At 39.8% G+C, this 12,917-nt stretch overlaps 1 protein-coding gene across 2 annotated transcripts in view; it reads left to right on the top strand.

Moving 5' to 3' along the window:
- The window catches only part of akap6 (A kinase (PRKA) anchor protein 6), a 182,208-nt gene that overhangs the window by 45,499 nt on the left and 123,792 nt on the right, over positions 1-12,917 (top strand). For both annotated transcript variants that reach the window (XM_057858801.1, XM_057858800.1), the window contains exons 12-13: positions 3,862-3,958; positions 7,926-8,098. In XM_057858801.1, coding sequence (XP_057714784.1) covers positions 3,862-3,958; positions 7,926-8,098 — 270 coding nt within the window. The remainder of the gene's footprint in view (positions 1-3,861; positions 3,959-7,925; positions 8,099-12,917) is intronic.

Consider the following 12,917-nt stretch of genomic DNA (forward strand, 5'->3'; position numbering starts at 1 on the left):
ATGCAGAAGACATTGGTATAATTTGCTGACTTTATTCAACCATCACTTTAAGAGTGAAACTAAAAATAGAAATGAAACAAATCAAATTTGTCCGCAATAACAAACAGGTTTGCATCAACGTAAATCAGCGATGATTAGCTGCTAACACAGTAATAACAAATGGTTAGCATGCGTTCGCTAGCATTAGCACATCGTTCAAACCACTACACAACTGGATTTAAGGGGCCGATCGCGAGTGGAAACACACAACAACAACACAAAAGATGATACATACAGGTGTTGCCTCCATAGATATTTTACCAACATTAACAAAGAACGTAGGCTCATAGCAGTGCTTGCCTCTCTCACTAACTCGCTCACTCGCTTGTTGTGACAGCTACACTTCTTCCTGTGTAAGCGCGCTCTTCTTCACGTGAGCGCGTCCTTCTTCGCGTGAGGAAGCGCAAGGGTGCCCCCACTTGAGCGTGAAAGGACCATAAAAACTTAAAGTGCTTGTGACACGAAAAAGCATGTTTATTTCATAATACACGCGGTATTTTATGCTCCTGAATGATATGGACCGCTTGGATGTGTGTGGAAGCGATCGCTATATTTATTTAGTTTTTTGAATCCCGCGCCAGGAAAATGAGTGACTTCCGGCTTCGGTCTCGCATTGAGGAGGAGGGCGCTGTGACGTGTACGGTAGAAGACGTCCTCGTCACGCTACAGTGTACTGTTGTGTATGAGGACGAAGGATTCAGCTGATTTTGCGGATTAATACTTTTATTTTTTGCATCACGCCAGCCAAACGGCTGCAGAAAAATCATACTGTATGCGGGAGAGGCGTATGCGCCTTTTTGGAGTTTCAAAAGGTTCCCATTCACCGTGGATATTTACTGTGGGACCATTGGACTTACAAGGAAGTGAGTAAACATCTTGTTTTGTATTATGTCAAATACGAATACAGTGATTACAAAGTAAACACTATAAAATTCCTTTAAATAAAGGACTACTTACGTTTGATCATTGATAGGCATGTAAAAAGCTATCCTCACGCTCATTAGCAGTTAGCTGTTAGCACGTTAGCTACACAACAATTCCAGCCACCCTCCTCCAGGGAACGAACTGTAAATTGTTCTCCGCCGGGCGGTTTGCCGATCCGCAAAGAAACTCGACAACCGGGTCGTCATGTCAAATAATCCAGGCTAGTTATGTGTGATTTTCCACTTCGAAGACTTTGAAACATCCCTCGGTTCGGGTTAGCATGTCGGCTAGCTGTCACTCCTTCTGGTCTGTTTACATTCTCCGAAGCCGGGGAAGGGAAATGACATATGTCCGATTTAGGTGTCATAAAATATCGTTCGGCAGGTGTGACAGTAAAGGTAAAGTCGACTGTTTTGACCATTATGGAGTAATTTTGCCATGTCGTCTTGAATAAATGGATTTTTATTATTTTATATTCCATTTAGCACAAGTTATTTGTCATGACCATGCCATTTATTTAGCAATTGGGGAAAGTACTTGGGTAAAAAGAATATCCTGTAAAAATATTGAAGTAAAGAGACAGAAACAATGACATGTTGCCGCTCTCTTCGTCGCGTGTTCCTCATTGTGAATAGTTCCCCCTCGACGGGCTGACTGGTCCTTCTCAAGCCATTTATATAGCTATTGGGGAAAAATACTTGGATAAAAAGAATATCCTGTAAAAATATTGAAGTAAAGAGACAGAAACAATGACATTTTGCCGCTCTCTTCGTCGCGTTTTCCTCATTGTGAATAGTTCCCCCTCGACGGGCTGACTGGTCCTTCTCAAGCCATTTATATAGCTATTGGGGAAAATACTTGGATAAAAAGAATATCCTGTAAAAATATTGGGAGTAAAGAGACTGAAACAATGACATTTTGCAGCTCTCTTCGTCTCGTTTTCCTCGTTCTGAACAATTCCCCCTCAATGGGCTGAATAGTAAAACCGATGAGCCTAGTCTACCGCTGACGTCATCCACCTGTTGGGGACGCTAAAGCCCTATAATTGTAGGCGTGGCTAACCGGCAGATTAAAAGACTAATTTCTCGTCATCTGCGCTTTGCTAAATTGTTGTATATGGTCGAATCGTCTCAAAATATGATTCTAATTCACATAATAATGCCATTTAAGACTTTTTTTCTGGTGTCGTATGCTCTTTAAAGGCATGCATTTCAATATACAGTAATGATAAATAATACACTTTAACACAGGGGTCCCCAATTTGGTCGGCCCCCTGAACAATACCAGAGAGCATTTTGAATTTTTTTTTTTCTCAATAGTGTTATTTATTTTCTGGCCTTTATTTGTGAAAAACTCAGAGAAGGTTATTTGGTTATTATCCATTTAATGAATAGTGTTATTATTTATTATTATTGTTATATTATGTTATATTATTATTTTTATTTTATTTACTTTTGTTCCGTGGAGAATCCAGAAAAGGTTATTTGATTGTGGCTTTCTGAAAATTTAAAAAATTTTTTTTTACATTTAGGCACTCCTGCAATCGTCACACTTTTTCTGTTACAAACTGACCCCAGGCCCTCATCAGAGAAGAGAAAAGTTATGTGGCCCTCACAGGAAAACGTTTGGGGACCCCTGCTTTAACACATATTGCCAAAGGCAGAACAACAACCTATATGCCAATATATACCATTATTTTTTATTTCTATTAGAAAAAACACATTCTTGTGTATTTGCCACTTATTGCCACAGTTAACATTGAGGCTTTGGGCCTCTTTTGACCTCGTTGTGAGTTTGTAAGGTTGTGACTTCTGATTAAACAAACTCAATGCCAATCAAAACATTTGTTCTTCTTTTCCCCCCAAATAGAATCGATAAGAGAATCGATAAAGAATCGAATCGTTAAGCAATATCGGTAATGGAATCGTAATTGTAAAAATCGTATCAATTCCCATCCCTATTGTGAAGTGTACCCACATTCATTCAATTACTTTTTGTACTGCCAAACAATAGCCACGTTTACATGCTGACTTTTATTCATACCGATTCAAATCATTCCGAATGGAAATTTCACATCAGCTGGTTACATGTCACTTCATCTATTCCGATCCAGCGTTTACATGTGACTGCCTTTATTCCGAAAGGACGTTTGACAACTGCCGTCTGACATGCGCAGATTAATCAAAACAAAGCGTCACGTTGCAAAACATGGGGATCGATCGTCAGATCAGCTGCTGTTTTAACTTTTCGAGTGGAAACAAAACTTCAGAATGACACGCCGTTCATTTAAAAAGTTGTGTGGGTGCGCTGTGCGTGTGCTTGGAAGCCATGTTGCAAGTGACGTTACTTACGTCACCAAGTGACGTCACCACGTCAGTACGGAGCATGTGCAGAAAGAACGCAACCAAACACCATTCCGCTTCCCTGTTTACATGATATAATTTTACTTCTAATCGGTTTGGGAAAAGGAATATTCCACCCCTGTGAAACGAAATGAAATTCCATTCGGTTTGGGCCTGTTCATTCCGAATGAGGTGTTTATATGGAACACATTTATTCGGTTTGAACAAATATTCCGATTGTAATTGGACTATTTGGCTCCATGAAAACGTGGCAATTGTTGTGTAATGTTTTACAAAGATTTTTAAATTGTTGTACCTTTTTTTTCTTCACGTTTCTATATTTCTGATTCCTGGAGAACAGTGTGTGTGCGTTTGAGGTGGAAAAGGTGTGTTGTGTTTTGAATGTTGCCCGAGGCAAACGTCTTCCTTCATGGCGCCCATTTCATTCAGGCCTATTCTACTTTACTCGTTTTCTACCCTTCCATGCAGACCAAAACCTCTCATCCGATTTGTTACCATGTGTGCATTCGTTAAAGTGCATGTTTATGTGTTTCAGACATTCAAACTTAATGTGGACAGCCACTGCGCTCTGAAAGAGAGCATCATGGAGGACGGTACAGCTCTACTCGCAACCATACCCGCCCAACAATCAGGTACGCGCTCACACACGCTCGTCATGGCCATTACATTCAATATTAATATTTAGATTAACACGATGACCTTCAAGGTGGAACATGTGGCCCAAAAAGATGGAATAAAACGTGGCTGTAGACTACGGCGACACATGGGAGCCAGATTAGGAATGCTAGTGGTTTAACTCGTTGACAGCGATAGATGTTCAATTCATTTTAACTGGGAAGGGTCGGCAGTGAATAACAACACTGGGGAATACAATTTTTGTTGAGTTAGGTCTGGCTGCTTTTTGGAACAAGTTTTTGGGCGCGGAATCCAGTACTAGTCTAGATTTTTTTCCTTTATCACGTCAGTTAGGCTAGGTTCATACCACAGGTCATAATGCACAAATCCAATTTTTTCGTGTTTTTCCGACTCGAGTGAGGCATTAACTTGACGGTCTGAACGTTACGAATGCATAGAAGTGGACCATTTAAAAATCCGATCTGGGTCACTTTCGTATGTTGTTTAAATCCGATCTGGGCCACATTTTTCCAGAATGTAGCAATGGTCTGAACTGTCAAGTCTCCCAAATTCAGAATTCATGCAGCAATTACGTCAGCAAAGAGCGAGAGAGACAGGGCGCTACGGTAGCTGTGCAACTGTGTATTAGCCTTAGCGCCTAGTTTGAACACAGCTTTTGGGGAAGGAGCGGGCTTGACAACAGTCATAAAATAATAAAATGGGCTGAGGATAAGCCTGAGAATGCTCGGCTTTCTCTCTACTCCAAATGAGCAATATTTCAAGATTGCTTACACACCCGGGAGTCGGGTAAAACTGTCCGTATGTGTGCGTCTTGTGTAGTCATTTGATTCGATGCTCCTGCGCATGTGGGTCAGTTTGTTCACTGCGTCTCGGACTGCGAATTAGTGCACATGCGTGATACTTGAACAGGCTTAATGGACAGAAGCAGGCTGAACGGTCACGCTAAAAAACAGATATGAGAAAAAATCGGAATTGTGCATTAAAACCTGGGTACGAACCTAGCCTTATTGAACTATAGGAATATGAATAACCGTGTACAGTAGTACCTCTAGATACGAAATTAATTTTTTCTTGAACGGCTTTCGTGTCATGATTTTTTTTCACATGTAAATTGCCAAATTTGTTTCAAGTTCTACCAAAACACCACATTAAATTTTAAAATAAGGGTAAAACCAGATTGAAATAAGATAGTTTTGAATCATTCGGCACACCTAACCTAACCTAACCTAACCTAACCTAACCTAACCTAACCTAACCTAACCTAACCTAACCTAACCTAACCTAACCTAACCTAACCTAACCTAACCTAACCATTAATACCTGTAATCAAGTACAAGTAGATACAGTGGGGCAAATAAGTACTTAGTCAACCACCAATTGTGCAAGCTCTCCTACCTGAAAAGATTAGAAAGGCCTGTAATTGTCAACATGGGTAAACCTCAACCATGAGAGACAGAATGTGGAAAAAAAAACAACAGAAAATAACATTGTTTCATTTCTAAAGAATTTATTTCCAAATTGTGTTTGGAAAATACGTATTTGGTCACCTACAAACAAGCGATTTCTCGCTGTCAAAGAGGTCTAACTTCTTCTAACGAGGTCTAACCTGACCTACCTGTATTAATGGCACCTGTTTTGACTCATTATCGGTATCAAAGACACCTGTCCACAACCTCAGTCAGTTACACTCCAAACTGCACTATGGCCAAGAACAAAGAACTGTCGAAGGACACCAGAGACAAAATTGTAGACCTGCACCAGGTTGGGAAGACAGAATCTGCAATAGGTAAAACGCTTGGTGTAAAGAAATAAACTGTGGGAGCAATTATTAGAAAACGGAAGACATACAAGACCACTGATAACCTCCCTCGATCTGGGGCTCCATGCAAGATTTCACCCCGTGGCGTCAAAATGATAACAAGATCGGTGAGCAAAAATCCCAGAACCACATGGGGGTACCTAGTGAATGACCTACAAAGAGCGAGAGCTGGGACCACAATAACAAAGGCTACTATCAGTAACATAATGCGCTGCCAGGGACTCAAATCCTTCACTGCCAGACGTGTCCCCCTGCTGAAGAAAGTACACGTGCAGGCCCGTCTGCGGTTCGCTAGAGAGCATTTGGAGGCTCCAGAAGAGGACTGGGAGAATGTGTTATGGTCAGATGAAACCAAAATAGAACTTTTTGGTAGAAACACAGGTTCTCGTGTTTGGAGGAGAAAGAATACTGAATTGCATCTGAAGAACACCATAACCACTGTGAAGCATGGGGGTGGAAACATCATGCTGTGGGTCTGTTTTTCCGCAAAGGGACCAGGACGACTGATCTTTGTAAAGGAAAGAATGAATGGGGCCATGTACCGAGAGATTTTGAGTGAAAATCTCCTTCTATCAGCAAGGGCATTGAAGATGAGACGTGGCTGGGTCTTTCAGCATGACAATGATCCCAAACACACAGCCAGGGCAACAAAGGAGTGGCTTCGTAAGAAGCATTTCAAGGTCCTGGTGTGGCCAGCCAGTCTCCAGATCTCAATCCCATAGAAAATCTGTCGAGGGAGTTGAAAGTCCGTGTTACCCAACGACAGCCCCAAAACATCACTGCTCTAGAGGAGGTCTGCATAGAGGAATGGGCCAAAATACCAGCAACAGTGTGTGAAAAGCTTGTGAAGAGTTACAGAAAACGTTTGGCCTCCGTTATTGCCAACTAAGGGTACATAACAAAGTATTGAAATGAATTTTTGGTATTGACAAAATGCTTATTTTCCACCATGATTTGCAAATAAATTCTTTAAAAAAAAATAAAACAATGTGATTTTCTAGTTTGTTTTCCACATTCTGTCTCTCATGGTTGAGGTTTACCCATATTGACAATTACAGACCTCTCTAATATTTTCAAGTGGGAGAACTTGCACAATTAGTGGTTGACTCAATACTTCTTTGGCCCACTGTAATTTTACTGAAGACTTCAGCCCCTCTATTACCTACCGGCACGACAACAACAACAACAACAACAACATGATCAACAACACTGTCTTGCAAATCTCAACTGCCCTTTTACTTTCACGGTTATCTGATTTTCGAGCCAATCAAAGGAGGCTGGAGCTGCAGACGTTATCATGAAGCAACTATCTGTCGAAGTGCAAAGCTGTTCTTGTAGATAGTTCAATTCAAAGTATTGTTGGAAATAGCTTATTTCCTCATTAAAAGAAGAAGAAAGAACATCACAAAAAGCTTTTCTCGACGGGAAACATATAATACATCGTACTGTGGCTTATTTTGGATTGGTCGCCTTCTGATGGCCAGCCAATCAGGTGGAAGAGGCGGGAGCTGCAGACCCGAACAGGAATCGACTATCTGTTTAAATACTGTGGCAGAATGCAAAGCGTTCTTTTGTAGATTGGTCAATTTCCCAAATTTTGTCTCAACTACACTTAATTTCCTCATTAAAGAACATTAATGAAAGTGTTTTTTTGATGCGAAACAATGTTTTCGCAAGTGTGATGAAAAGAGCCATAGTCCAATCAGCAGCCGTATAATTTTTGAAGGTTGAATGGAACAGGTCTCGATTGGATCTTTCCCAGACTGATATGTGGAATCCATCGATTTGTCCGTCCGTCCGCCCGCCCGTTGTTTGTAGAGGCGCGTCAGCCCCACAACATCCAGAGCCTTTAGGAACTCTGGGCATACCTCATCCACCCCTTGCGCTTTGTCACGTAGGAGCTTTTCAACCACCTTAGTGACTTTACCCCAGTTGCGCATACAGTATATGGAACAAACAATCTAGCATGCCAGGTTAAGTTACTTTAGGAATTTGGATTATTTCAAAATTTGGAGTTAGTATGACTAGTAGAATGTTTTATTTATTTATTCATTTATTTATTTATTTAATTATTATTATTATTATTACTATTATTAATATTTATTAATTTTTTTATAAATTACTAATGTGGGTTTTGTGTTCAGGGCTTCGCGACATACTGGAAATGGTGTCCAACCAATGGGAGCAGCTTCATCTTCAGATTCGACGCCAACACGCTTGGATGCTCCACGCCCTGCGACTCATCCGAACACGCCTCCTGCTGCACGCAGGCCAATCGCAGCAGCCCGGGGAGACGTCTCCGCCCGACCGCCTCCAGGTAAGACGACTTTTTTTCCTCCACTTCCTGTTCCTTATGTCTTAATTCCTTTGGTTCGTCTTCATTATCTTCGCTTAATGACACGCGTGCTTAATTAGTGCATGTGTGCCGGGTTGAATGTGACCTTGACGGAATGGAAAAGTAAAGGTCCGATTGTAATAAATGTATGAAATGATAAAGGCTGCTACAATATTTATAAGATGTTCATTACTCAAGATTAAATACCAGCTTGTATCAATAATTCAACATTGGCATCGACTTCATCTTCATCACTTTCAGTGCAATGCAGGAATGTGTGAATGATCATGTTTAAAAGAAACTATTTCAAATATATATATACTGTATAATAAATAAAAGTTAATAATACAAAAATAATTACCGTATTTTTCGGACTATAACTCACAGGTTTTTTTTCATAGTTTGGCTGGTGGTGCGACTTATACTCAGGAGCGACTTATGTGTGAAATTATTAACACATTATCATATCATTTCACATGTTATTTTGGTGTTTTGGAGTGACACTGATGGTTTGGTAAACTTGGTAGCATGATTTTTATGCGATAGTTATCTGAATAACTTAATAGCTATGTTACGTTAACATACGGGCCACGTTCACATTTTGTTGTTCATGCATCATGTAACATTATCATACACTACACTTATTCAGCATGTTGGTCGATATTATATTTTTATTTTAAATTGCCTTTCAAGATGAAATATCTGTTCAATGTGCTGGATTTTATCAAGTAAATTTCCCCCCAAAATGCGACATATACTCGGGTGCGACTTATGTTTTTTTCCTCTTCATTGGGCATTTTTGGGCTGGTGCGACTTATACTCAGGTGCGACTTATAGTCCGAAAATACGGTACTTAAAAAACTGAATTTTTTATTTTAAAAATTATTTAAAACATTGAAGAAATTTGCCCCCCTTTGTACTGACTCCATGTTCCAAAAGTCTGAAGAAGGCTCACCGAAAACAGGTTGACAATTTATTCGTCGACAATGTCAAAAACAAGGTAAAAACAGACGACGGAGGGACCAATACTGCATCCAAAACAAGGCTACATAGAAAATGTTTCCGAGCAGCGAAGCGTTTGTTATCTCAGTGTCCAGTGTTTTTGAAGGCTATGGTGGAGTGGGCCGGGCAGAAGGTGTGTCTGGGTGTTGTTTTGGGATCATCCCTCTGTGACCGGTTTTGGGCGGTTAAGATCGTGCGTCCTCCTTCGTGGCTGGGACGTGGTTGCCACAGCGACGCTGGTCTTGACGTCCCAAGCGCCCGCTATCAACTTTGTTATCCTGGCTGGTTGAGACGCTACTTGTTTTAGGATAGAGCGCCCTGCTCTTTGTCCTTGGAGTGGCCAGGAGAACTGATTGCAATAGTTGGTGCGTCAATCTGGCTCGTGACGCACACGTTGGGTTTCTGTGATAAAATGGCGTTGTGTATCTATTCTGCTTCTTTTCATTAAACTATGGTGTGCTATTTATTCAGGTGTTTCAGAGTAGTACAAACAATCCTACAGTACATATGAGAAATGATTGATGGTATTACGTGTGTTAGAGTAATGCAAACAGTTAGACGGTGCCTACGAGAAACAGTACAGTTTTTTTCATTTCCCCTTCATGAGCCCGATAAGGTGATTCACCTTACTGTGTCCAAGGGCATGGAGTGAAGTCTGCCTAAACTATAGTTAGATGAATGTGTTAGACTAATGCAAACAATTATATGGTGTGTGCGAGAACGGTACCTATTCCCTTCAACATAGATCTGAACGTTCATGTTTCAGTGAAAGCGGTAGATGTCCAATCATTTGAACTAATAGCTGCTGGAAAATCATTCTAAAATTGAAATTAATTAAAAATAAAATAGTTAGTTTTAATTATAACGTTTTAAATAGGGTTGTTCCGATGATGTTTTTTTTGCTCCCAATCCGATCCCGATCGTTTTAGTTTGAGTATCTGCCGATCCCGATATTTCCTGATCCGATTGCTTTTTTTTGCTCCCGATTCAATTCCAATCATTCCCGTTAATTTTTCCCGATCATATACATTTTGGCAATGCATTAAGAAAAAAATGAATAAAACTCGGACGAATATATACATTCAACATACAGTACATAAGTACTGTATTTGTTTATTATGACAATAAATCCTCAAGATGGCATTTACATTATTAACATTCTTTCTGTGAGAGGGATCCACGGATGGAAAGACTTGTGACTTTGTATATTGTGACTAAATATTGCCATCTAGTGTATTTGTTGAGCTTTCAGTAAATGATACTGTAGCCCTGCCCAAATGCATGATGGGAAGTGGAACCATGACTGTGTGTAGTGCTACCAATTGATATATCTTCTCTGCGTTGGGAGATAACATAAGGTGTTAAGAAAACGATCAATTGCTACCTTGCTTCCCCACATTGCTTCCCATGATATTTCTAATTGTAGGGAGAGGGATTGCAAGGCTTTAGCCAATTAAAAAAAGGCTCCAAAGGCTGCCAAAATTCACTCTACTCATTTTACGCTGCCTTTTATCTCTCTATATAGGCAAAACGGCGCCATTACAGATTGAGCGCGACAATGCGTGAGTGGGTCGTGCAGCGCATGCATTAATTGCGTTAAATATTTTAACGTGATACATTTTTTAAAAAATTAATTACCGCCGTTATCGGGTTAAATTTGATAACCCTACCTTAAGCCTAAACTAAAGACTCTGGATGAGTGCAACATATTATGTTTGTAACGTTAAATACAATTAGAAAATGATTTAATTAAAAAATATATATATATATTAAAAAAAGGCATGGCCGATATTTTTTTGCCGGTTCCGATACTTTGAAAATGACGTAATCGGACCCGATCGATCGGCATCTCTAGTGTTAAATAATAAAATAAAATTAAAAACTTAATTACCATTCTTATTACTCATTTTAAATGAAGTGAATAATCATGTTCCAGACCCATTGACAACGGTAGACGTTCGATCGCTGCTAGCCCCTCCCTTTCAAAATGGATCGGCCATCTATTGCTGTCAGTGGCAACCACTCTGTTAAACAGCAGGTAATTCATGATGAAATTAACTGAAAAGTATTTCGGCGATTAATTACATACAGTAATAGCTGTCGAGTAATTTCAAGCCTAATAATGTGATGGTTAACATTATTTAAACAAAATTAATAAAAAAAAAAATTTAATTACTTCTATTTTTATTCAAATTTTAATTTATTGTTATATATATATTTTTTACACACTAAATTCTTATTTATTTAAAATGTAATGATTCTTATTTGAGTTTGTAAAATTTTCTGACAAATGTGATGAATCAAACTGCGTACTTAAGAATAATTTATATTAAAAAAGTAATAAATGTATCCAACCCATCCATCTAAAACATTGCGGCAATCCACTTCTTCCTTCACTTTAAACCTCTTTTCATCATCTTTGTTCACTTTCAATCGGTATCTTCCCTGCGCCTTCCCCTTCTTCCTCCATCCATCCTCCTCTTCCTCGACATCCTCCTCGCGGTCTCTTGTGTGTGGAGGGCTGATTCATGTAAATGTCAGGAAATATCACAGTCGGGGTTCTGGGATTAGGCAGCGAGGAGAAGATACACTGATACCAGCAAATATAACACTCTGACAAGACCACCGGCGTGGGGATTAGGAGGCGCACACACACGCACACACCTTGCTGTTATGAGATGTCTGCAGTGTGTCGCCGCATTTTAAGGATTTGTTGTGCATGTGTGAGGATTGTCAAGTGACATCTGTAGTGTTTTGTTGCATATTGAAGATGGAGCAAAAGGTTGCGTGTGCGTGTTGTTGTGTTGAGCGCGGCAGAGGCAGAGAGCTTTTTAATACTAGTGCGAGAGCGGTGTAATATTTAACAGCTTAGTGGGATTTGTCTGTCACATTACACACACGCTCACATGCACTCACACATACATGGAGGAGGAGGAGGAGGAGAGTGAATGTGTTCTGTTCAGAGATGGAATGTGGGTTTTTTTGTCCTGAAATTAGGGATGAAATCTGGCTCAAAATGATCACAATTTCTTTTTTCACATCATACGCTCTTGATTGTTCTCTGAATTGTTTTAATAGGTACGTTTAAAGAACCTGCATTGGAAATCAAACTTTCCACACAGAAAGTAAATACAGTGGTACCTCGACATACGAACCTTTCGACATCCGACGTAAAATTTTACATACCGTAATTTCCCAAATATAAGGCGCACCCGTGTATAACGCGCACCCCAAATTTACTTATAAAATCTAGGGAAAATTATTGTACCCGTGTTTAACGCGCACTCTACTTTTAGCACCAATAAATAGAAGAATACAAGAAAACAGAGTTTGTGTACAGATAGAGAAATGTCATTTTACTGTCTGGTCAAACACAGCGCAAGCATAGCACATTGGTAGTTCACAACATTACCGTAAACTGACAATATGCACGGTAATAATATGATCTGACAACTTCTCCAACTTACCAGAATCCAGGAAAAAACAAAACAGATGTGACTTTTCTATTAAAGGCTGCTGTGTAACTTGGCCGTTTCATCATGATGAATAAATGTTTCTTCCACGGATTGATACAGGTAAATTAAAGTGAGGTCTGAAGTCGCAAATCGGAAAGAGCGCATCGCTGTTGACTAACGAGAGGAACTATTGTTATTTGAGTTTGAGTTTCCCGAGGGACAGATATAGTTGATGGACACAGGAAGTCTGTGTTGTGTTACGTTTGTTATGGTCTGAGTTGCGGAGCTGCAATAAACGTTGACTCAAATGAGTTCAACAAACTAAATTCTGTACTTTATGAAGG

This window comes from Corythoichthys intestinalis, chromosome 15 (genome assembly GCF_030265065.1).
Source record: "Corythoichthys intestinalis isolate RoL2023-P3 chromosome 15, ASM3026506v1, whole genome shotgun sequence".
Lineage (NCBI taxonomy): Eukaryota > Metazoa > Chordata > Actinopteri > Syngnathiformes > Syngnathidae > Corythoichthys > Corythoichthys intestinalis.